The 23829-nt window shown below is 33.9% G+C and overlaps 1 protein-coding gene across 1 annotated transcript in view; it reads right to left on the bottom strand.

Moving 5' to 3' along the window:
- LOC123691682 (proton-coupled amino acid transporter-like protein CG1139) overlaps nt 1-23829 on the bottom strand; it is a 46246-nt gene that overhangs the window by 8164 nt on the left and 14253 nt on the right. The window contains exons 2-5 of the mRNA XM_045636199.1: nt 12275-12342; nt 2480-2596; nt 919-1069; nt 364-485 (exon numbers count right to left, since the gene is read on the bottom strand). Coding sequence (XP_045492155.1) covers nt 364-485; nt 919-1069; nt 2480-2596; nt 12275-12327 — 443 coding nt within the window. The 5' untranslated portion in view covers nt 12328-12342. The remainder of the gene's footprint in view (nt 1-363; nt 486-918; nt 1070-2479; nt 2597-12274; nt 12343-23829) is intronic.

Here is a 23829-nt window from a genome sequence, read left to right as displayed (position 1 = left end):
TTTTTAATTTCACATTTTTACAACATTTACAGAAAGCAATTTCATGTTGTAAGGGTTCATAAATGAGCGTCTTCTTGAAAATGTCTCTACAACTAGAATGTAAAGAAAAAAAAAAAATTTTGTCAATTTGTGTGTATTAAATTGTATTAAAAGATTTTAGTTGCAATCTATGTCCATTAAATTATTTTAAAGTAACGTAACATAAACCTTAAAACTACTACAACATTGATAATAATTATTACTTCAAGGATAGATATTTTTAGTCCTTATTCTGGAGGGACTTACTAACCTCTCGTTTTTAGTACATAATACACTCAGAATTGGACAAACCATATCAAAACACGAATATAATTTTATAGTAACCTTGCGAAGTTAGCCCATGGTCTTAATCTTTTCGGTCCAAACTCGAAAGCCGCACCACAAGTTTCAGCAAATCCCATTGATGGCTTTTTGGCTTCCACACAAACTTCATGTGATATTTTCACCTGAAATTAAATAGAAAATCACTAACAATCCCAGTTTCAAATTATTAAATTATTAGTAATACGATTTCAGCTGAATAATCCAATTATGATCCGAATAATCCTTTGTGAATAATCCGAATGAAGTTTGGTATCGAGATAGAAGGTCCTTTATTAAATGATGCGTTATCCTATGCAGTATTTCTTATGAATTCCGCTTTTTAGATAAGCGTGAAATTGTTTTATTCTAAAGTTTTATTATTTATATGTAGTTCAAGTTGAATTGGATTCGAATTAAATTTATGTTTCAATTTGAAACGTCGACATAGTCACTACAATATATAAGATCGGAGCTCTACTTTTTGGCCTTTACTTGAAAAAATATAAATTATGTGCTAATTAAAACTGGTCTAATTATATTTGGAGCTCTTTAGATAAAATTGTAAATATCACTTACCAGTACATAAACGCAGTGTGTGCAAATGAATCCAATGACAATGGTTCCTATCGCTCCAGCGGCCAGGCCAGCATTCCTGAAAGCTGCTGGCATCGCCAGGATACCAGATCCCAGGGAAGATTTCAGCAAGTGCACTAAGGAACCGATTGTCCTGGAGAAATAACGGTCTTAATTAGAAGAAAAAGAATATATTATTATGTAATGATAAATAGTGTCCTATTAAACAGGAAAGAAACAGTCTATGGTAGAAGAGTTGTGAGACTGTATAGTAATAAAGGGCGTCTTTAGAGTCAGTAAAGTACGTGTCTATATTTTTAATATGTTCTCTTTTATATATAATATTCATATTTCATACATAAACCCTAAGAAGAACTTTGTCCGCATAAAACTTTACATATTCGAGAATTTCTGTAAAACGCATTCAAGTCAATATGTATTTATAGTTCCCTGAACTACCATACTGTCTACTCTGTTGATAAAAGTTTTAGCATGATGTTCAATATTTTCTCACGACAAGTTTGAATTATTGATTTCAGTATTTACGGTAAAATATAAGTTGGAAAAGGAATACAGTTGCATTCGAAATATTGCGACAGACTTTCATAAAAGTCGTTGAATAAACATTTTAGACATCTAAGTATTACCACGTATTACTTACTGAATTATTTAATAAATATTTTGTTTCCAAGATGTTCTGACAATCTTTTCCGGAATAATAAATGAATTGTAGCAAATAATCTCTTCAGAATAAGTCAGTCCGTCTTTGGGATACACTGATAAAATTGAATATTTATAAACAAAGCTTTTTAAATGGTTAGAACGCTGATGTGTGTATTTTGTGATACCGAAATGAAATTTCAATAAACACATATTTTATAAACTATCGATCTATTCGAGTTTATCTGTTAATAAATAAAAGCTAGAACTAAACGAGTCCTTGACATTCCTTAATAATATGCAATTAAGAGATAGTATTGATCAATGAATATTTATGAAGTCACGTGCAAATCTCGTTTATTATTATTAAATCCTGAGCGAGAAAGAGGATTGTAAAGTGGATTCATTTAATCTTTACCTTGTAACGATTTTATTGAATTGGTTTTGTTTTTATTTGAACGTTTATTGAGTTATTAGAATGTGGAGGGAATTCCCGTGTTCTCTAGTGGGTTATCAAGTAGTTAATCGTTTATAGGGCATCAATATGTTGATTGAAGATGAGATAAAAGAATTCTTTTTCGTAATTTTTAACGGGGATCGAACTTAAAGAACACCTCAGTTCTACGCTCACGCGTTTACCACTGTTTCTTTAAAATGTTTACATTAACTGAAATTATAACTGGTTTTTATGCTTTTAGGAGAGTATTAATTAATTTATGTTAATTTTAGGTTAGATAAGATTTAGTATAAAATTTAAATATTATCGATTAAGTACATGTATCTTTTCATAATTTTATGATTTGTCCCTGTTTATTAATAACTTGTCTACCTCTCTGATACTAATATTTTATATCATTAAAACATCATTATCATCATAAATCATAAGATCATTAAAACAACTTACGAATTCGGATGTTCAACCCTTCTATGTTCGAAGGGGTTGTAAGCCTTTTCATTGATGACCTCTTTTGACCCCAGGCTCAATGTTGACTGGAAGCCAGGATTTGATGCGAGGTTGGCACTGAAAGAAAATGAGCCATAATTATATTAGAATAAGGTTTATATTCAAACGCACTTAAAACACATGAAGTTCCCTAATCTATGCCCAAAACCAATAAACCTATTTTTATAGACGTACAATATGACGTGTCTACATATTATTATACACTTCAAAGGCAAAATTTGAAAACTACTTTTGATAGGTATCTGGAAGTGAAAAAGTAATAAAGGAGAATGGCAAACTCCCATAGGACTCTGGGCCTGATCGTTACACTGATGATTTATGGGTGATTAAATAGATAAAAATATACAGACTCTATGAATATAATAATTATAGATCTTTTCTATGGGATAGCAGAGATATTGGGATATTGATTAAGATCAATTTTGAATATAACGTTACTAAGGCCCTTCTGCCATTAGGTACGATACTTCTAGAATACGATACTCGCGTAGAATACTACTTAGATATTTGCTGGCTACCCGATGCTCGCTTATTATGCGACTAAATTCATCATTTTTTTGGACCGACGTTATAATAATAATAATTCATATTTTATTTATTGCAACAACAGTTACGTCGTTATGTCGAGCAATCAGCAATTCCAGTGACGAAGAAGCTCTTGCAGTTTTTCTTTTTTATAGAAATAGAAGACGCCAACGTAAGAGTAAGAAGTACTGGATTCATCCATTTATTTAAAGAAACATAAATTGTAGAGTTTTTGTAGCCGAACGAGAACTACAACATCATGATTAGATATTTTTATCTTTCTAACGAAAAGATACGCGCGAGAGTCGAGACGCGATGCAAAAGCGACCGACACGGTGAGTAGTGCTATACTAGTCGCGGACGTGTAGGATACCAGTAGCGTAGTGTGCGAGCCTACATAAAAATGTATGTGAGATACTCCGCGGCGACTAGTCTCCGAGACTTGCAGGATACTTGAATCGCCTATGCGTATCGTAATGGGAGAAGGGCCTAAAACTTCACTCAAATGTCAAACAACAAACATAAACAAATCACTCATAACTGACACAATTATGATTAATAATTTGACATTTTATTAATGGCCAGCTACCTAAATAAAAATGTTATAATTATTATTGATTAAGTAAAACATGTTTATATTTTATAGAATGATCTAAATAAATTAAGATATGTGTTAAAAATAAGTTAAGTTTTGCTTCTGATTTATAAAGCATTTGAATTCAATAAAATTAAAAATAAAATATAGACATTCATTCGTATTAATCGATATATTCGACTTTTTTACTCCTGACAACACTGACAATCTCTGCTTGATAAGACCGGTAGTCATAGAAATCTAAATAACAATGCCGGTAGTGAACACAATATCTTTTTTTTCAAAGATTTGTTTTCCCATAGAATCAGGAGTAAATATTTTACCAAGAATTACTAAAAATAATATAATGAATTTTAAATATATTATGATTTCTGTAACAGTTAGGCCCAGTTTCGCCATTCTCCAAATTGTCATATCTATTCTTAATCTATCTATAATAGGTATAAAAATGAATCCCAAAATGTGTTGGTAAGCGCATAACTTGAAAACGGACGGACGGAACAGAACCGATTTCGTTAATTCTTTTTTTATTATATTCCTTGAAGTACGAGGATGGTTCTTATGTAGAGAAAACGTAAATATGTACCACGGGCGAAGCCGGGGCGGACCGCTAGTAATATTATAAATGCGAAAGTAACTCTGTCTGTCTGTCTGATACCCAATCACGCCTTATCTACTGAACCAATTTGCATGAAATTTGGTATAGAGATATTTTGATACCCGAGAAAGGAAAAGGGATAGGTTTTATCCCGTAAATCCCACGGGAACGGGAACTATGCGGGTTTTTCTTTGACTGCGCGGGTGATGCCGCGGGCGAGGGTGGAAAGCTAGTACCTTATGTTTATAAGAAAAACTGACAAACAAATAAATATTATATTTGGTAGGAAAAAGTAACTGGATAGAACGATTCTGGTTACAAAAATATACCAAAGCTCGTAACTACTTTTGGGAAAATAATTTTCCTATTTCAGGCTTCTTAGAAAATTATTGATAATGTTGGTCGTAGGTACATTCAACTTATTTGTTTAAATTACTGTAACGTTTTGCACCACTAGGTTACACATAATATGCTAATTTTTCAATCTGTGATTTCATGCAGAAATTTAAATGAGTCTTTAATGAGTTAATATTTTATAGGTTAAAGCCTGATTATATTTTTTTTGTTTTTATGGCATTCAAATGCTTTATAAATATAAATTTATAAAGAATAGAAAAAATTCGATCACGAGGCGGGACTCGAAAATGTCGAAAACTCGTTAAATCATCTCAATAGATGGCGCGCGGTGTGTCCCTTAAGACACATAAAACTGAAAGAATAGAATAAATTCGATTACTCAGGCGGGTCACGAGTGGCTGAGTTGGTTAGGCATCCGCCCCGGAATGGCGCGAAGGATGCGGGTTCGAGTCCCGCCTCGTGATGGAATTTTTTCTATTCTTTATAAATTTATATTTATAAAGCATTTGAATGCCATAAAAACCAAAAAAATTATAAAGCCTGATTATGTTTCTTTTCAAGTATGTTTACACAAAACATAAAAAAATATAATAAATATAATATTTGCAAATTGGAGTATTGCATTTCAAAAAAATAATTAACTTCGCTAAACGAAAACACAATTATATTTATTTGATGTTTATGCATATATCAGAGTTTTGTAAGGAATTCATAATTAATATTTATTCAATGAGTGTTTTGTTTCCTTGCAAAACTGTTTGCTGCTTGAATGAGCAGCTATTTGTATTTTTTAATACGCTTTTTAATAAAAAATCACGTATACGTTAATTAATTGTATATGTTTCATATTAACATTCTAAGAATGCAGATTAGTTTTTTTTTAATTTGATTTGCTTCAAGAAAACAGTTTATTTGTGAACATGCAAATATAATAATATGTTAAATCCTCTTATCTAATAGTTTATAGTGATAGTATCATATTTTATGTTTTTTTTGTTTGTTTTACAGCAGATCAACGAAATAATATTATATAATATAAAGCAAAAAACACAAGATTATTTACATAATGACAACAAAAAACTCATAAGGCTAACCTGTTATTGAGTCGTAAAGTTTTTGTTAAAATAATGATCATTTAAAAAATAGGCTGTCATTCGTAGAAATAATATTATATTTATCCAACTACTTTTGCCCCGGGGTTTGCGTGCCAATTTGAATGCAAAATTATGTGTTATTTAAATTCTTGCTACTTTTCGAATTTGGTTTTATCACACAAACTCAACTTGTTTTCAATAATTATTTGTGTAGGTATTTTAGTTTATGATGTGTTTTATTGATTAACTACTTTAATTAAAATAAATATGTTAATCATTTTTTTGGTGAGATAAACATTAATTGATACCTAAACTAAATTCATTTTAAATGTAACTACATCAGTGTTTTTGTTTTAGTTAATTTCCTTTTGCTAAATATTTCCGGTTAATTTTGTATTTAAATGAATAGGCAATTAATGTGAGAATTTGACTGGCGTATCACGCTAAAACTACTGCACAAATTTAAACGAAACTCGGCAATATTAGGAAGCAGTTTAGGAAGCTATAGAAATAGGATCTGCATGGAACCATATTATGTTGTTACGCGGGTGAAATCGCGGGACAACAGCTAGTTTATAATATTATTCATACTTATTATTAAAGATCATTACTACACTACTATAAATAAATAAATAAATAATAAATAAATATTATAGGACATTATTACACAAATCGACCTAGTCCCACAGTAAGCTCAATTAAGGCTTGTGTTGTGGGTACCAGGCGACGATAAATATAATATTTAATAAATACATATATAGACAATAACACCCAGACCCAAGAACAAATAATTGAGTTCATCACACAAATATTTGCCCTGACCGGGGATCGAACCCGGGACCGTCGGCTCAGTAGGCAGTTACTTTACCACTGCGCCAACCGCGTCGTCGTCTATGAATACTATCTGTAGAATTGATTAAATAATATAAGGGCCGATTTTTCAATCCTTAGTTAAAACTTATTCATCGAATATCGTATTAAACAACCATTTTAAAAATGTGTTACTTGCCCACTTTTTGACAGGTTTTAGGTGACATCTGTATATTATTGTGTAATACTTTATTGGACGGATAAGATTTATTCAAGGATTGAAAAATCAGCCCTAAATGAGATTATTGCATTATCCGGGAAATTATTTTTTTTTCTTCTATAAATCGACATTTGTTAATTATTAATGTGATAATAATTATGAATTCCTAAATAACAATAATTCTACCTATAATAGTAATGTTACAATGTATGTTGTAATGTACATGTTTTAACTATTTTGTTTAATGTTATACTGTATTTACATACAATTATTATTAACTATACAACTTAAAATCTATTTATATACTGAACTGTTGTGTTTCCTTTCAACTTGAAAAAAATACTGAAACTTCCTGGAGAGCAAGAAGTTCAATTGATGATTTTGGTATTCAGAATGAAATTCGGTGCAGTTGTTTTTGGGTTATCGTGAATGTTGTAGTTTCATTTATATTTACCCTGAAATACAAAAACCATAAAAGATATACATAAAATAATATTTAAATTAAAATTTAAATTAAAAACTTACACAAAGCTCTCAATTTACAAATGAAACAATTGAACGACTAGTAAGTTAGAATTTCATTGTATTTATTAATTAAATAAAATATTGAACTCAATAGTTCGACATAATTTTAATAATATAAGCTTTTGAAATAATTAATAAACTTATATTCACACTAGCTTCCGCCCACGACTTTGTACGTGCATCCCCGTTTTTCCCCGTTCCCACAAGAATTTCGGGAAATCCTTTCTTAGAGGACGCCTACGTTATGACATCTACCTGCATGCCAAATTTCAGCCCGATACGTCCAGTGGTTTGGGCTGTGCGTTGATAGATCACTATATCAGTCACCTTTGAGTTTTATATATATATAGATTTTGTAGACTGAAACCGAATGGTAAATAAATCCAAAAGCATACCTAGACCTTCAAATAAATGTCTCTTGTAAGTACAAAGCGGATTTATATAAACATAAATTAGTTTAGTAAAAATTATATTAAGCTATTGCATAGCTTCTATCGCGGGCCTCGAGCGCGGGGACCGAATCGAGAAATTCCGTAACGAAAAAACCTCACGCTCCCCACTCCGACGGGCGGAGGTGTGGTTTGAAGGCATAGCATGCAATAGCTTTACCGCGGCAGTCCCCGAGTGACACACGTCGTTTTTTTATTATGTCGCCCTAAGTATTATTATTTATTACTACGTATTCTTGTTATAAACTTACTCATTTTGCATTTAAGGCGCTGCCCTGAGCAAGCATTTCATTCCACTCACACATACACGCCGCGCCACAGCTGCAGCCCGACGCCATACGCGAATCATTACGAACGGGCCTCGGCCGGTAGTGTCGGTACACAGGCGTTCACGCACACATGCGTACGTTTTTGGTTTGGGAATAAGAATTTGCGATTTACACGAAATCTATTGATTGGACTAAAAAAATAACACAGTATTATATTATTATGTTGCTTGTAGAATTATTTGCCGAAAAAACAGAATGATTGCATGTAGTTTAGTATGGTTTTTAAGCATCAAAAGATTTTTTTAGAGGTACCTTTGAGATTTTTTTCTATCGAGTAAAATAAGTTGTATTGAGTTTTCAACACACTATCGAACTAGTTTATCTCCTGAAGAATATCATATATTTATCTGAGATTTTTTACTGCAGTTAATCATATACTTTAAAGCATTATAATTTAGCAGCAAACTCGCGTTTTGCTCTACTAGTCACCTTAATATTGATTTTGCTTCCTGATAACATCAGTATATCATACCAAAGCATGATACAACGTCTTACATCATATATGTTAATAAATTATAAACTCCGTACAACATAAAGACAGATTAATGGTATATTATCATATATATATAAAGCTACACTACCACTGACTGACTCACTGACTGACATCGGTTTTCTCGGAAACTACGGGGAAAGTTGGGGGGATTTTGACGTGATCGTGTAGAGGTGCTCCCAGTGACCACCGGAAAAATATAGCGATCTCGATCATCTTCGAAAACCAAGTGGACCCCTGGAGTTGCGCAAAAACGGTGATACCTGGAGGGGGGTTGTCTGAACAAAAAATGCTCGGAACTGGTGGCGATTACCAGGGGTGGTGGAAAAATGGGGATTTTCGCGAAAACAAGATGGCCGCCGTACTTTGCCAAAATTGCCGTTTATGAATCCTTACGTCTCAAATTTGGCACACGTGCTCTGTTCGAGCCGGCGAATCGATCGGTGCCCCGTTCGAGTGGCTCCGGGCCCCCGTTTCCAACTTCCATACAACGTAAACTCCAACGGCCCGCGGAAACGGTGCGAGTTGGGTGGGGGGTGCCGGAACTAAAAATGATCACCACCCTGGGACGCTACCAGGGAGCCATAGTGGGTCGCTCGATTTTGGATTTTTTCCATTTTTGGCGCAAACATAAAAACGTAAATTTAGACAAGGTGGCGCATCGCGGAAATACACTCACACCATGTTCGTACTCGCCCAGCTCCCAGGATATCCAGAAAAATCCGAAATCTTAAACTTTCCCTCATCTCTCGAAGACGGTCAACGGCCCGCGCAAACGGTAGCAGCTACATCTGGGGTGCTCGAACTAAACTTGGAGTAGACCTCGAGCAATTACCACAGAGTGCAAAAAAAATTCAAAATGGCGGAAAAAATGGCCGCCGCCATACAAATTCTAAAACGGCAATCGCTGGTGTGATCGCGCTGAAACTTGGCACAGGGGCTTTAATCGAGCCGCACATTGAGGTGGCATACTCATAATCGAGTTTCCATCGCTGGTTTCCGAGTTTCATACAACGCAAAATTCGACGGCTCTCTGAAACGGCGCGAGATAGGTGGGGGGTGTAGAACTAAAAAATGATCAGGAAGATGGGGTGCTACCAGGGCAATCGAGAAATTTCAAATTTGACGCAATTTTTTTTCAAAAAATGGCCAATTTTTCAAAGCAAGATGGTGGCGCCGGTTACTTCACGATCGGTCTGAAAATTGACTTCTGTGCTTGAATCGGCCAGATTTACAAAACTGCATACTTAGAATTTCTCTCCGACTCCCGGTTTCCATTTTCCATACATCACGAAATTCAACGGCTCTCTGAACTGGTGGCAGGTAGGTCGGGGTCGCCGAAGTAAAAAATACTTCAAAACCTGGTCCGCTTCCAGGCATATAAAAATTTTTGGTAAAATGCGAATTTTTTTTTTTCGAATATTTTGTATGGAAATTTCCATAGTAGGAAGGGTAATAGGAATAGCATCGGTAAAAGACGGCACCGCGGGCTGCTTGCTGCCCGCGCACCGCGCAACCTCGAGGCTCGACAGCCTCCCGGAGTAGAAAATATTTATTAACTTTTAAACTACCGCACGAACCAAGCGAGCGAAGCGAGCGAGTCACAGCAGCGGCCGACGTAAATATTCAAATAGGTAGCGAGGAGCGAAGCGACGAGCGTGTAAGGTTAACTTTTGAACTACCACACGAGCCAAGCGAGCGAAGCGAGCGAGTCACGGCAGCGGCCGGCGTAAACATTCAAATAGGTAGCGAGGAGCGAAGCGACGAGCGTGTTAGGTTAACTTTTGAACTACCTACCGCACGAGCCAAGCGAGCGAAGCGAGCGAGTCACGGCAGCGGCTGGCGTAAATATTCAAATAGGTAGCGAGGAGCGAAGCAACGAGCGTGTTAGGTTAACTTTTGAACTACCTACCGCACGAGCCAAGCGAGCGAAGCGAGCGAGTCACGGCAGCGACCAGCGTAAATATTCAAATAGGTAGCGAGGAGCGAAGCGACGAGCGTGTTAGGTTAACTTTTGAACTACCTACCGCACGAGCCAAGCGAGCGAAGGGAAGGAATCACGGCAGAGGCCGGCGTAAATATTCAAATAGGTAGCGAGGAGCGAAGCGACGAGCGTGTAAGGTTAACTTTTGAACTACCTACCGCACGAGCCAAGCGAGCGAAGCGAGCGAGTCGTGGCAGCGGCCGGCGTAAATATTCAAATAGGTAGCGAGGAGCGAAGCGACGAGCGTGTTAGCATAGCTCTTGAACAGTTTATTATAAAAAGTCACTGCCCGCTATCGATAAGACATTTCAAAAATTTTACCAATATTTGAATAAGTAATTTATAAGCAGTTTTGACTGACTGTAGAATCGCTGTTAGATCGCTGACAGATGTTACAAATGGAAAGGAAATTCGAATGCATTTTCAAATGACAGAAGATTTCTGCCCTGGGATGAGCCGCGAGCTGCTTGCAGCTCGCGCACCACGCACCCTCGAAGGTGAAACGCCCCCCGGAATAGAAAATATTTGTATTTGAAATTTATAAGCACTTCCGATTGACTGTGGAATCGCTGTTAGCAGATAATAGCAAATTGACGGGGAATTTTAATGCATTTTCAAATGACTGAAGATTTCTGCCCTGGGATGCTTCGCGGGCTGCTTGCAGCCCGCGCACCACGCACCCTCGAAGGTGGACAGCCCCCCGGAATAGAAAATATTTTAATGGGGAATTTATAAGTACTTCCGATTTACTGTGGAATCTCTGTTAGCAGATAAAAGCAAATTGACGGGGAATTTTAACGCATTTTCTAATGACTGAAGATTTTTGTCCCTGGGATGTACCGCGGGCTGCTTGCAGCCCGCGCACCACCCTCGAAGGTGGACAGCCCCCCGTAATATAAAATATTTGAATGGGGAATTTATAAGCAGTTTCGACTGACTGTAGAATCAGTGTTAGCAGATGTTACAAATGGAAAGGAAATTCGAATGCATTTTCAAATGACTGAAGATTTCTGCCCTGGGATGAGCCGCGAACTGCTTGCAGCTCGCGCACCACGCACGCTCGAAGGTGAACCGCTCCCCGGAATAGAAAATATTTGAATTTGAAATTTATAAGCACTTCCGATTGACTGTGGAATCGCTGTTAGCAGATAAAAGCAAATTGACGGGGAATTTTAACGCATTTTCAAATGACTGAAGATTTAAGCCCTGGGATGCTTCGCGGGCTGCAAGCAGCCCGCGCACTACGCTCCCTCGAAGGTTGACAGCCTCCCAGAGTAGAAAATACTTGAATGGGGAATTTATAAGCATTACCGACTGACTGTAGAATCGCTGTTAGCAGATGTAACAAATGGACAGAAAATTCGAATTTATTTTCAAATGACTGCCCTTTTGCTTCAACTCAGGGGCAAAAGAGGCTCGCGGGCTGCTTGCAGCCCGCGCACAACGCACCCTCGAAGGTCGCCAGCATTCCAGAATAGAAAATATTTGAATTGGGAATTTATAAGCACTTCCGATTGACTCTGGAATCGCTGTTAGCAGAAAATTACAAATGGACTGGGAATTCTAACACATTTTCTAATGACTGCCCTATTGCTTCCACCCAGGGGCAAAAGGGGCTCGCGGGCTGCTTGCAGCCCGCGCACAACGCACCAGCTAGTCTATCTATATAAAGCTGAAGAGTTTGTTTGTTTGATCGCGATAATCTCGTATTGAATAAATTTAATTGTCATGTTATCATAAAGAAAATAAAATATCTTACGTGGAATTAAAGTTTTCCAAAACTATGGTGCCTTTCTTCTCGCCGTGACCCATTTTGGTGGTTTTTTTCTGAAACATAAAATATTTATTAGTATTTTCTTGTTTGACTAAATTCTATACATATTTTAAATTATAGAATTATTGTATTTCCGTACAAAATACGGCATTTTAAATAACTGCATTTGTATGAAATAGTTGTATGAAAATCACAAGATCTCCTTGACTCAGAAAAATGTCGTTGACACAACAATATAATAATATGAGTAATAACATTTTATACAGGGTGTCACAAATTTAGTATAATTTCAAATGTTTAATTGTTTATAGGCTTATTACGTAAATAGTCATAAGAAGGCATTGAGCAGAGTACATGGTGTACCATGTACTATGTATACATATATACCATAGGTGGAACACCCTGTATGTTTCTAATTGTTTTTGGATCCTCTCTATTACCTATTGTCACAAACTATATAAGTCCCGTGTTTATCTGGGGTATAAGAAAACGTGTTCCAAATAATAATGTTTTAAATGTCTATTTCTTTCCGGAGGTGTTATTAGCGTTATGATGGAATGAATGATTCTATTGATCGATTTTATTTTGTATCCATTGGGAATCGAACTCAGAATCATTCGGTTTTAAGGTTGTAATATACTAATATAATAATAATAACGTTTGTACGCATTAGGTACTTATAGTTCCTTTATATAATAATTATAGTTATATACTTATAGTTCCTTTATACTACAGACATTGATTGGCATTTTATGAAATTTTATCAAATGTAAGAATTCTAACCTTATGCTTTTGCGTTCGGTTCGGTTTTTTTCTAATTATAATTAATTTGGTGTTTGAGTTAACCTAACAACACATTTTATACAAGTAAATGAAAACTGAGACATTATTTTCAGTTATTACTCTTGAAATAATGCAATCAAGCCATGAAACAAAAAAGAGGAACTTGTTTTTGTTTTTTATTCTTTATTTACTTATACGCAAACATTGTAATTTGTGAGAATGTCGTAGTATTTATGTCGAAACCTGAGGCACCCTGAGGTCAACATAATTTTACGCGTTTGGTCTTAAGTTCAGATATAAGAGGTCACACGGTAGCAGTATTATATTAAAGTGGCTAGATGGAACTTAACTTAAAAATTTTAAAACTAATTTATTGAGAAAATATTGAAATTATATATTTTATGCATGAATTTATATATAGCTAACATAATTATAATTTTATAAAATATTATTTTATTATAAATGGATACTTTTGTAAATTATTATAAATGTTACAAAAGTATCCTTCAATACTGTTTATGAGTAACTTAAGTCAAGTATCATTGTAATGTTTTATCATTCCATTGTAAGCTATTTATCTATTAATTTGTAAAAAATAAGCATGATTTTTTATTAATCTTCATAAGTTATAAATAGGTACTATGTACATTGTACATATTAATTATTATGCATTATGCATCCCTATTATTTGTTATAAAAACTTTGTCACATCTAGCAACTCTACATCCACGCTCGTCTCGAAAATATAATGATGTGAAGATTGATTGCCATTTTTGGTCTCTCTGAGTCAAGTTTTTGCTTGCAACCGGTCCGCACTCGCAGACAAGGTGAATGTATTGGGCCGACTATGTTTTTATTGTCTGCCAAATATTACTCATCTAGTTTTACAATATCATTGTTACGAGATTGTTATTCTACGTACCTAGTAGTTATATTATCTGAAGAAGTAGTAATAACATGAATGAATGTATTATAACTTCAAATATTTAAAATGACTTCGCTATGTTATGTTTTTATTCTAAGTTTTTATTACCTTAAGTAAGAAGATATTGCTTTTCCTTTAAATTTTCATGTACAAAGATAAATATATTACTTATATTTAATTCAAGAAAGGGATTGTGCCATTATCGGATATGTAATTTTTTGCAAAAAAAGGATAAATATACTGTAAACAATGATATGTAGAATTAAAATATACATAAAAATCTTAATGATGCCGCAAGTTCATAATATCAAAAATGCGTTATTTATTAAAATACCATTTTCCACTCATCTGGAGTAGAAACAACTAAACTTTAGTTTTAAACAGAGACTATAGTTTTACAATATTCCGTAGCCTTTTTCAACTTCCTGAATACATTTCAATGGCTAACTTATGAAACAGTTCCGTTACACTTTGTGAATATTCATGAGACGATATCGTTTTGGACGCTTTCAGCTTTATAGCCCTTATAAACCTTTTAATTACTGTCTGCGAGAAATAACGTCGTTAAAAATTAGTGCTTTATCTCGTTAAATTGACAATTAGCTGAATTTCTTTATGAAGGATCTTCAAGGAACTACCGAAAGAAGATTCATATTGGAAATTGAGTTAAATTTAAATCATTAATTAAATATATATAATTAACTATAATGTATAAAGTGCATTCTTATAATTTCTATAGGTATATAAAAATGAACCCCTTGGTCACTGCATCACGGACAGGACCGATTTCAATAGTTATTTTTTGTATTATCATGTAATTATCATGAGGAGAAGGATCTTAAGAAAAAAAATCTTAGGAACTTAGAGACTATTTATATTTCAGACGTTTAACAGTTTGCGTAAAGGCAACGTCTGTCGGGTCAGTTAGTATATCTTTAGTTTTATTCTTATTTGTATACAAAATTAAATCATATTTGGCGACATGCCGGGTCATCCTTTGTGGCTATATGACCTAGATTTTAGACAATCGGTTTAGATTACAGCACCCACGCTATTCGAACAAATGGTCCGTTATATTTCAATAATGAAAGCGTTTAAGTGATACAAAAAATAAATCTGTTAATCTAAATATAATCATTTAATCATTTAATCAATAGTCTCTGAAGATTAGAATGTTAATAAATATGGATTATAAATATCGTTTATAAAGTTTACATTTGCAATTATTAAATAATACTTTAGGTAGAGATTTAAACGATTTCCTATTATTTTATGAATAAACAAAAGCAATGAATGTTATTAACCATTATAATCGTAAAAGTGTTTACTGATCTTTTTTAATCATCATAATAATCTTTACATCTCGTGCCGTACTTTATTTTTGGTCTCTACTATTCAATCAAATGGTACATAATGTTCAATCACAAAAGCAATAGAAGGCTTTCCAAAATATATGCTTTATCTGGTGGTTATTTAATCTATTAAATTAATAATTTATAATATTATGTCGATCTTGGCAAATCGTAGTCTATCAAAAATTGGTTACTTTGATGTAATGTCAATACCAGAAAATCGGTGCAGTTTGGCCTATCAATGACATTGTGATAACGGTACCTTAATAATGTATAACATGTGTACTGTGTAGGTCATGCACCACATTATAAAATGTTCACGTATTTTTAAATAATTTCACGTTCTTAGTACAAATGCATGTTGGTATTTAGTAAATCGTGATTATATCATATGAAGTAGGTACTGTTAAGATAAAAACTTTGTTAAAATTATTAACAATGCTTACTTAGTTATATAATCATTACGTAACTAGATTAGCCTAGTCTCTCATCCCGGATCCACTCGGCAAATCTGAGAAATTAATTAAAATTAAGTTAATTAGGAATTATTTAGTTTTCGCGTTGTGAAAATATTTTTGAAACTCGTTAATTTTCAGTGCTTGCGGAGCTTTTAAAAAAAAATCTTTTTTTTTATACCTATAAACCAAGGTTCAGATGGTTTTAACGTAGATCAAATTAACGAATTGCAGCTTGGAATCTCTGGCGATTTTTCGGAACGAAGTTCCTTATCGCGCGTTGTGAAAGGGGGCTAGACGGTTATTAGACGGACAAAAAATTTACTATAAAATTTTCTTTTTGCATAGTCTGGCTGATCTCCGAATATTTTTAATACGAATACAAGAATGAAGGTTAACAACCTTCCTTCATTCTTGTATTACACTAAACACAGTGTGCCTAGTGCGAGTTTTCATCGAGTACGAAACGTTACTATCGCGTCTGCGTCACAGCGAAATTTGTATGGGGAATCAAAGCTTCCCCATACGTCCGCTAGGGGCGCTGTTCGATTTCCCATACTAATTCGGCTGTGACGTAAACGCGATAGTAACGTTTTGTACTCGATGAAAACTCGCACTAGGCACACAGAACAAGATGTTCTAACTATACCCACGGTGTAAAAAATTAAGGTCGTTAGTACGTAGGTATTGTGGGAACAATGTCAGTATCATTGTTATGAAACTGTGACATTCAATAGCCTTGATAGCTCGGATAAAATTTCGTACCGTACAAAATTAGATGTGTGTACATATTATAGCAAATAAAAAATAGTAAAATAGGTAAACATAAAGTATTTGTACATACTAGTTGTGCCCTGCGGTTTTACCCGTATTGCTCCGCTCCTGATGGTCTTAAGGTGATGATATATTATAGCCTATAACCTTCCTCGATAAATGGGCTATCCAACACCGTAATAATATTTCAAATTGGACCAGTAGTTCCTGAGATTAGCGCGTTCAAACAAGCAAACAAACTCTTTAGCTTTATAATATTAGTATAGATTACAGTTTCATAAGTTAGGGTTTCAGAAATTCTTGCATAAAATTTGAGTTTCAGTTATAATTTGATGAAAAAATTGCAGAATGAAATATTCCAACATAAATATTTTAAATTTGCGTTTGAGACGTCATCTCTACCAGTCTTACTAATTCTACCAGTGTTTCGATGTATGGTATATAGGTGGTTTCTAAGAAATTATCGTAAATCTCGAACAATAATAGAATTGGTTATTCTAGGCCTCTGATGGGGTCACGGATGAATTCTACACATACTTCTCGTGGCCCTGTCGCTGATGCGGCTTGATGGAACACAGTGGGGTTTTGGTCGGTAGGAATCTGACATAACTCACAGCCTCTTCCCCGGAGGCCGTGGGTATTTATGCAAGATTTCCCCACTAAAAAAAAAAAGGCCTAAGGTTATTATCTGCCTAAAATCCAGCCACCTAGAATACTTGGCTCATTACTGTCTGATATATTGCGATATAAACAGTTATGGTTGAATTGATCCGCGCAAAAAATGCTCTAGATATTGAGTATCCGTTATGTATTATTACTTTCTTATTTCATTAACAATAAGGTTCAAAATCACTGTATTTTTGAGTCGACTTATTTTCGTGGTGAATTGATCTGTCATTATGTATAAGTTATTATTCATTGCAAATCATATTGTAACAGTTACGAGAATAGTGTCCCGTTTTGTACGTTCTAATTATATATTACTAGCTTTCCACCCGCGGCATCGTCCGCGCAGTCAAAGAAAAACCCTCATATTTCCCGTTCCCGTGGGATTTCCGGAATAAAACCTATCCTATGTACCAGGGTTAAAAAGTAGCCTATGTCCATTATCAGGTATCAAAACATCTCTATACCAAATTTCATGCAAATTGGTTCAGTAGTTAAAGTGTGATTGAGTAACAGACAGACAGACAGAGTTACTTTCGCATTTATAATATTTCTTAATCTTGAAATGGATGCAAATAATATCAGTAATGGCTACGAAATTCTACTATCACTTTAATAGGCTCTGTTATTATTGTATTTTCAATATAATATATTGTATTGTAGGTACTGTAACTGTATTGTTTCTATTCTATAAAATTAGTAATTTGGTATAATTCCATGCCCAAAAAATATCCTGGAAGTTGGAAGGTTGGTATAACTTACCAGTATTATAATCCTATCCTACTAATATTATAAATGCGAAAGTTTGTGAGGATGTGTGTGTGTGTGTGTGTGTGTGTGTGTGTGTGTGTGTGTGTGTGTGTGTGTGTGTGTGTGTGTGTTTGTTACTCTTTCACGCAAATACAACTGAACCGATTACAATGAAATTAAGCACAAATATAGAAGGTAACTTCGATTAACACATAGGATAGGTTTTATCCCGGAAATCCCACGGGAACGGGAACTTTAAAAATGCGGTCGAAGCCGCGGGTGGAAAGCTAGTCCTCCATAATAAGGCATTATTTTTTCGATTTCAATTTAACCCTCGATAAATTATTTTATATTATGTAATTCCAAATGAAAACATGCCTTCAATACTGACTTTAATTAACATAATATGCTACAATTAATATATTTTACAGTTCTAGTACTAAATAGCTATCAAATAGTGGTTAGCTACATATTAAGGCGATTAAAGGATAATTAAGATTTTCACAGAATTAACCCGAGGTCAGTGTAACGTGATATAACTTAATGATAAATCATTAAAACATGGTTTACCTTGACTGCTTTATTTGCGTACATTTACTTAACTAAGAATTATTTAATATTTAATGTTAGAATACTTTTAAGTTAAAAATCAAGAAAACCTCCGTAAATTGTATTTTTGTCTTAAGAGCTTATTAAGATACATTTTGACGATGATAGGATCTTTACTTCAAAATAGTTGCTGTGTATAAAGCAGTATAGAGCAAAGTATATAAAACAATGTCGATGATTAAATTTCCTTCTAAAAATAGATTTAATTATAATCATTAATATTATGCATGCTATTAACGTATTATCAACACAATAATAAGATAATTGTTCTAGTATAAATTTGCACCCTGCAGTTGTAAACAATTTGAAATATGCGAAGGAAACGTAATTGAGAGGAAACCAGTCAATCTAGAGGAATCCGGTAGAACATACCTCTCTATATGGAGCAGGCTTGACATAGAAAGCTGATATATATTGAATGGGTAACATCAACATTGCAGTTTGTTGATAAATCTCAAGGTGTTATTTTTTATGAAGCGCCCCTAAAGTTAGCAGTCTTCCAAATTTATCGGTACGGATTATTATTATTAGGTTAGGTTGATTATCACTACATAGTATAAAACAAAGTCGCTTTCTCTGTCCCTATGTCCCTTTGTATGCTTAAATCTTTAAAACTATGCAATGGATTTTGATGCGGTTTTTTTTAATAGATAGAATGATTCAAGAGGAAGGATTTAGACAAAGCGGGCAAAGCCGCGGGCGGTAAGCTAGTTTATATTAATATATGAAAATGATGCATACTGTTTTTAAATACCAATGTTATACAAACATTTTATAGTTGCATGCAAATGTAGAGATCACATGACAAATTGATTAATTGCCATACCATTTTGTAAAGACAACTTTAATTGAATTAATTTAAAACCAATACAAGCCCATTTTGAATTTTAAAACATTGGTTATATAATGTGACATTAGTTACGTTATATACGAGGTTTAATTCGAATTTACGTTTATTACTTGTGTATCGAAAATTGAAAATATAAACTATGCAATATGCATAGTTTAAGATTAGATCAGCGGAGTCTGCGAAGCTAATTAAATATCTTTAGAAATATTTCAAATATTTTGTAATGAAGCTGTAGTATGTAAGTAATTAGAATATTAATCGTTATATATCATTTTGAACTGGATACAAGTCGTACCATTATATTTCTATCAACACACTTCAGAGTACACGTAATATAAAATTTCTTCTGAGCTAAAATACACATACAAAATTTCGTTAAGATGTGTTAAGTATTATGTAGGACACAAAATTATCAGATAATTGCAACATACAGTTTGCCTTTTACATTTGCACGGTACTATTATTGCAATGTTGTGTATTGCCAATAATTTCTCAAATGCCCGTGTGACTGTGTGTATAATTATCATCCATACTAATATTATAAATGCGAAAGTAACTCTGTCTGTCTGTCTGTTACTCAATCACGCCTTAACTACAGAACCAAAATTTTGCATGCAATTTGATATAGAGATATTTTGATACCCGAGAAAGAACATGGCTACTTTTTACCCCGGGAGATAGGATAGGTTTTATCCCGGAAATCCCACAGGAACGGGAACTATGCGGGTTTTTCTTTGACTGCAGCGTGGGCGAAGCCGCGGGTGGAAAGCTAGTTAATAATAAATCATCGAATACAATGTTATATTTAGGTTTATATCTGAAATTTAAATTAAAAGCAAGCTTTAAAATTATGGTTAACTAGCTTTCCGCCCGCGGCTTCTCCCGCGTTTTCAAAGAAGATCCGCATAGTTCCCGTTCCCGTGTGACTTCTGGGATAAACCCTATCCTATGTGTTAATCCAAGTTACCCTCTATATGTGTGCTAAATTACATATAAATGAATCCGTTTAGTAGTATTTGCGTGAAATAGTAACAAACATACACACATACACATACATCCATCCTCACAAACTTTCGTATTTATAATATTAGTAGGAAGTAGGACTTATGTGCAGGAGAAGTGAGATTTAGAAACTGATTATTGATTAGTTTTAACGAACATAAATATATAAGGATGAGTACCTAATATTTTTATTCACAATTTTTATTAGTATTTATTAGTATACTCAGTTCATTTCCGGGTTTATTATACTTATGTATTTGTTAATAGAATTCCTCCTGTATAGTATGTAGTATGTACCTACTTGAATCATCATAAAAAATTACAAGACCTTGCTTAACCCGGCGAGAGTGTGGCAGGGTATCTCATACCCACCATGTTACTCATTTGCTCATATTTTTTGTTTATGACCTTCAAAGTTCTTGTCGTCTTGAGTAGCTGGAATGAAAGAGATGCGGGTGGGGATAGTGGAGTGATCGAGTGACGTGGCAGCGTACAGTCGAGTAACACGCCTGCAAACTTCGTTTGGGCATGTGATACCCTGCCACATAGTTAATGCATATATTTAATTACAAAAACTATCCTGCTATTTTAGCTTATTTTTAAGTCAAAATATAGATTTTAATTAAAAATAGACTTTGAACGTGATGAAAGCCGTCTTCGGTCCATGTTGGAAGATGTATTAGCAAATACTTCCGATGAGGCGAGCTCTGAAGAAGAATCTGACCATTGCAGTGAACATGATCTACAATCTGACACTGAGCAAGAAATTTCTGATCACGATGAAGCTGAGACAAATGAAAATAGTGCCGATTCCGAAGACCTTGAAAATAATATTCCGCCGTCTGTTTTGAGAAAACGCCGCCGTTCAACACATCAAGTCAAAGCACCGCAATACAAGACAAAGGATGGTCAAAAATGGCTGAAATAGCTGCTGTCAATGCAAACATAATTTTTCGTGAAAATACGGACCAAAACACCAAACGAACAGATTTCATCCGTAACTTAGGCCTGGCTTTAGTTTACGAACATCTCAAATTGAGAAGAGACAAAACGAATATCCCAACATATTTACGTCAGAGGATCTCTTCCCAGATCAACGAACCACTTTCATCAACTCAAAATGTTCCTGGTCGATACGTTAGATGCGGAGATTATCCAAATAAAAAAGACCGGAAGACAAAACACGCATGTGCCAGCTGTGGAAAGGCTATTTGTATGGAGCATGCAACTTTTTTTTGGCAAAAACTGTACTGATTTGAACTCCAGTTCCTAAGATGTTCCTAAAATTATTTGTTTTATTTTTTAGTTTATATTGTTACTTGTTTCAAGTTCTATGATAATTTTAAGTTAGTTTTCATAAAACTTGTGTAGTTTCTTTTTTTCATAGTTTTTTTGAAAGGGTAAATTTTTTTGTTTAAAATTCATAGACATTTGATTAAGGTTGAATAAAAAATAAAATTTATTAAAAAGGCTGAAATATTTTATTTTCACTGTTTTATTATATAGTCGTTTTATAATAATAAATAATTCAGACAATGATTTTTCATAAGAATCAAGTTTTACAGCCAAATTTATATACGGGTATTTAATACCCTGCCACATATACTACTTGTTACATTTTTTCACCACACTCTCGCCGGGTTAAATATCATGCTTCAATAATAATGAATCAATCATGTTTTTTCTTAATTCTTTTTTAATATGTCATAACTATGGAAGTGGTCTTGACTGAATCCGCAAAAAATGAGATAATAATGTAAGTAAGCCAATCATGAAGGTAATCACGATTGAGATTAGCGAGGAGACAAAAAGAAACAGATAGATTTTCAAAACTTTCAGTTTTATTTACGGATTTTTAAGCTATTGCATAGCTTCTATCGCGGGCCTTGAGCGCGCGGACCGATCGAGAAATTCCGTAACGAAAAAACCTCACGCTCCCCACTACGACGGGCGGAGGTGTGGCTTGAAGGCATAGCATGCAATAGCTTTACCGCGGCAGTCCCCGAGTGCCACACGTCGTTTTTTGTACATTATGGAAGCGCTTGAACACGATCACGCCTGATGGTAAGCTGAGACTGGTATCTATTTATAAGCTGTTATTGATTAATTACTAGACACTTTATATACTACTACCCACTACTTATCATATAAAAGTTGTTATTCCAAAATGAACACCAGACAGATGTTTTTTATAATTCTAAATATAGAAATAGCCACTCTAAAATATAATTCTAATATTTTATGCTATTATATATTCGTCTCTTATGACAAGGTCAATGAATCTGGTTTTAATATGTTAAACGTTTGTTTGTAAAAAGTGAGTAAGTTTTAGTGATCTGTGATCTGGAATATTATTTGAATAAAAACTATTACATTTAACTTAAATACATATAACATCAAAGTTTAAAACAATAATAATGTCTAAAATCTCTGATTTAGGGCCAATTTTTCAATCATTATTTAAAAATTATTCATCGAATATCGTATTAAACAACCATTTTAAAAATTACTTGCCCAATTTTTGGCAGTTTTTAGAGGACATCTGTATATTATTGTGTAATACTTTATTGGACGGATAAGATTTAACCATTGATTGAAAAATCAGCCCTTATAAGATAAAGGCCCAGGTGAAGGTTATAAAAATATAAGTCGTAATCAAAGTGAGACACATTCAGGTCAGGAAACTACTCTTGTACCACTTAAACACAATACAGGCCATAAAACACTAAAGTAGTACTTGAATACAAAATGCTGTAGAATTATATGGAGGTATCATTATAGAGCGTACTTTAAAACATGAAATCGTGACTAGACTACAATAAATGATCATAATATATCAAAGCTTGGATATGTGACATGTAAATTATTCGCACAAAAGCATTAAGAACAAAGATTTCTGAGCAAATATTGTCTCTAAAATAGTAGACAATAAATCGTTTATTAATCGTTAACATTATGTTTTACAATTGTAAACGAAAAGGCTGTTATGACCTGACAAAAAACATTCATTATAAAAACCTTGTAACAACGTAAAATATCAAAATAAATTATATTAAAAAATGTCGAGATTTTGATTATAATATAATATAGTCATTTTGATATTATATTTAATGTTTCTCCTGTTAATGGAAGGGAAATTTATATGAAGTTAAGTATGATCGAAACATACAAATTTGAGAGTTTGTACATCAATTAATCTATTAAAATAAACTCACTAACACACAATGCAATATAAAACAAAAAGCAATTTAACATTAACACTTTTCAGTGACGTTACATAGCATAATATCTTGCTAACCGGCAAAATTAAATGGTATAGCATTTGCTTAAACACGTTACAGCGAATGGCATTTACTCGACAAGCTGTATAATAA

Source organism: Colias croceus, chromosome 5 (genome assembly GCF_905220415.1).
Source record: "Colias croceus chromosome 5, ilColCroc2.1".
NCBI classification, from domain to species: Eukaryota; Metazoa; Arthropoda; class Insecta; order Lepidoptera; family Pieridae; genus Colias; species Colias croceus.
This window is presented reverse-complemented; position numbering and strand designations above follow the sequence as displayed.